The sequence below is a fragment of the Notothenia coriiceps genome, unplaced genomic scaffold (genome assembly GCF_000735185.1).
Source record: "Notothenia coriiceps isolate Sejong01 unplaced genomic scaffold, NC01 NC01_scaffold00028355, whole genome shotgun sequence".
NCBI lineage: Eukaryota > Metazoa > Chordata > Actinopteri > Perciformes > Nototheniidae > Notothenia > Notothenia coriiceps.
This window is the reverse complement of record NW_011361056.1, coordinates 70,096-73,111: the sequence shown is the minus strand read 5'-3', so window position 1 is coordinate 73,111 and position 3,016 is coordinate 70,096. Positions and strand designations below refer to the sequence as shown.

General features: G+C 42.2%; 1 protein-coding gene across 1 annotated transcript in view; it reads right to left on the bottom strand.

The window, feature by feature from the left end:
* Window positions 1-265: 265 nt before the first annotated feature.
* LOC104958113 (glycosyltransferase-like protein LARGE1) overlaps window positions 266-3,016 on the bottom strand; it is a 37,475-nt gene continuing 34,724 nt past the window's right edge. The window contains exons 3-5 of the mRNA XM_010785819.1: window positions 2,492-2,790; window positions 585-657; window positions 266-270 (exon numbers count right to left, since the gene is read on the bottom strand). Coding sequence (XP_010784121.1) covers window positions 266-270; window positions 585-657; window positions 2,492-2,790 — 377 coding nt within the window. The remainder of the gene's footprint in view (window positions 271-584; window positions 658-2,491; window positions 2,791-3,016) is intronic.

The window sequence follows — 3,016 nt, the reverse complement described above, 5'->3', positions numbered from 1 at the left end:
AGAGCACCATTGTGTTATTTTTAACCAAATCTCTCTCAGAGGGGCGTGGGGAGTGGCTCCTTATTTTCATCTAAAGTAACAGACAGAGAATCAGCACTTTTGAAACAGGGCTGAAACAGAGGGGATTATGGGATGCTGCAATGATCTGTTTGGTGTTTGGAGCCAAACACTTCAGAGACATGTTTTGTATATATCTGAGACCTGTAATATATTGATGAAAAACAGTATAATAGGGGACCTTTAAGTGAAAAAATTAAAGTGAAATTCATTCTGCACAGAGAAGAAAAAACACAATAAAAAGCAAAAGTGTATTTGTTTTAACAAGATAATCTTGTTATTGCCCTGGACCTCTCCCTCACGGCTATAACCCATGGGTTATAGCTTCAGTTTTAGCTCTCCCTTAAACAAGATGTCTGAACTCCATGTGCACTTCCTCTCCACTCTCAGAGCTTCTGCAGTTATCTCCCTGCGGGGGCGAGGGCAGCTGGGCTAACCCGCTCTAACCCTCCAAACGATGGTCATGTTCGAGCACTGCTGGAGGGGCGCTACAGTCAGACTGCCCTCTCTTTTTCTGTCCTTCTCACCCTGACGGCGCTCTGCTCTCCCCCGGCCTTGAACAGTGCCTGGCTGCAGCCGAGGACTGAAAGTGAGTGACAGCTGGTGTGGGAGGAAAGTAGAAGGTGGTGATAAGAAAAACAACTGAGGGCATATCCAGAAAAGCAACTGAGGGCATATCCTCTCTCCGAGCACTACACAGCAGAACTGCAGCAGAGAGACTGTCAGCTCCAAACCTCCTGGTATTTTCACTGCATTCTCATTATTCAGAACTACTGGATTATATAAATGTAATATGACATTTTTAAAGTCTCTTTGCATCAATGTGAAGAGTGCACCTTAATATATTTAGTAAATGTTTGGTTTGAACTGTCATTCATTTACCAAATGTATTCAGTTCAGTTTCCTGGAATCATGGATTTAGTTAAAGTTATTCACTTTTTGGAATTCATACATACTGCACCTTTAAACTTGTAACTACATAGGGGGACGCATCTCACTTTTGCAGTGCTTGTGTACATATATTTTGATTCATGGTCTACCAACTGTGAAACAAGGTAAAAAAAACATGGCATTCAACAAGTCATTCAGATGTTAAAAGCAGAACGAATACAACCCTGTATCTCATACAATAGAAGGTTTTCTTTGCTTGTGTGTAAGGAACACTATGGAAAAATAAGCAACTTAAAACAGGCCATTTTAATTGTATTAATAGTGCTTGAATGTGAATTGATAGAATGTTAAAGAGGACATATAATGCTCATTTCCAGGTTCATATTTGTATTTTGTGATGTGGAATTGATGATTGGAGTGTGCGACTGATACATAGTGATGTCATCATGTTGCAGAAGTAAAGAAACTCTAGATTTTACCCTTTGCAGACCATTTGCATGCACCAAAAATGATATAACACACTAATAAAAGCATAATAGTACCTTTTTAACAGTATTTAGGGATTAACTGATTACATTTTCTTTTGAAGGTAATTCTGAAACGTACTGTGTAAACCCATGAGCTTCACAGTCCTGAACCAATATCCTGAATATGTACCATAACGCCTTCCTACCTGTAAGTGTAGGCTTTTCTACTCACCCAGACAAACACCTACTGAGCTGAGAGGCGATGTGCTGTGTTGGTGTGAGGCACTATCACTGCAGGGATCAGAGCATGGCTGTGTTAAAGCACTCACATCATCCAGCCTCCTGACAGCGAGCCATATCCCAACAGAGAGCCATCACTGCTGAGGATTAGGCTAATAGGAGGCTACAGCCTAGATAGAATATGCCAATTTGCTAATGGTACTCTGGTTCCTGGAAAACATCTTCAAGGTCATATTGCATTGCTGAACAAAAAGGTTATGAGTGGTGTGTTAGCAATGGGATTTATTGTTCTAAAATCTTCTATAACAAATGTACATTAAAGGTCTCCGATTATACTGTTTTTCATCAATATATTATAGGTCTCAGATATATACAAAACATGTCTCTGAAGTGTTTGGCACAAAATACCAAACAGATCATGCATTGTAGCATCCCACAAACCCCTCTGTTTCAGCCCTGTTTCAAAAGTGCTGATTCTCTGTCTGTTACTTTCGATGAAAATAAGGAGCCACTCCCCACGCCCCTCTGAGAGATATGTTGTTAAAAAGAACACAATGGTGCTTTAGGAGGGGATTCAGGTGATAAGGTTGGGGGTTACCTTGGTTGGTTGTTGGCTAATGGTTACACAAGCAAAACATCGTTATGACATCATAAAGTGGCCAAAATCTGATTTTCAGACAGGTTTTTATAAAAATGGATCAGGACAAAAAGTGAGAGAATCGTTTTTCCTGAAACGTTCAGAGTCTCTTTACACAGAGGGGACACATGTTTATGTAGAAAAGACATGAAAAAGTAGATTTTGCAGAATAGGTGACCTTTAAACATATCTCACTCACCTCGCACTTATCCACCACTGGCTGCTGCACACAGTCTGAGTTGTTTCCCGCTGTACCAGCTTTCTGCCCCTCATTTTCGCCGGTGCCCTCCTCTGAATGGGTTCGGCTCTGGTTGCCACGGTGACCAGCGTTCTGGAGGCGTGCAGACGGGCTCCTGGGGGGGCGGCTCAGCTCCCGGCGCAGCGCCCGGTTCTCCTCCTCCACAGCCCGGACACGCAGCTCTAAGGCCTGCCGATCAACGGCTCCACCCACCGTCGTCGATGATTGGGATTCCAATGGAGACAAGGGGAGGGGCTTCACTGTGGGGCACAGAAACAACGTGTAAGAGATAGAGAAACATAATGCAAGATGTGAAAGGTCTTGGTGTCGGTTTTTTTTCCTGGAAATTCAACAAATGAAATACACATTACAAACGAAAATGTGGTGAATCTGATATTTTTAAAAGTGATATAACACATCCAGCGATGGACAGAGATGGCAAAAGTAGGACACATCCTTTACTCAAGTAGAAGTACAGATACTCGT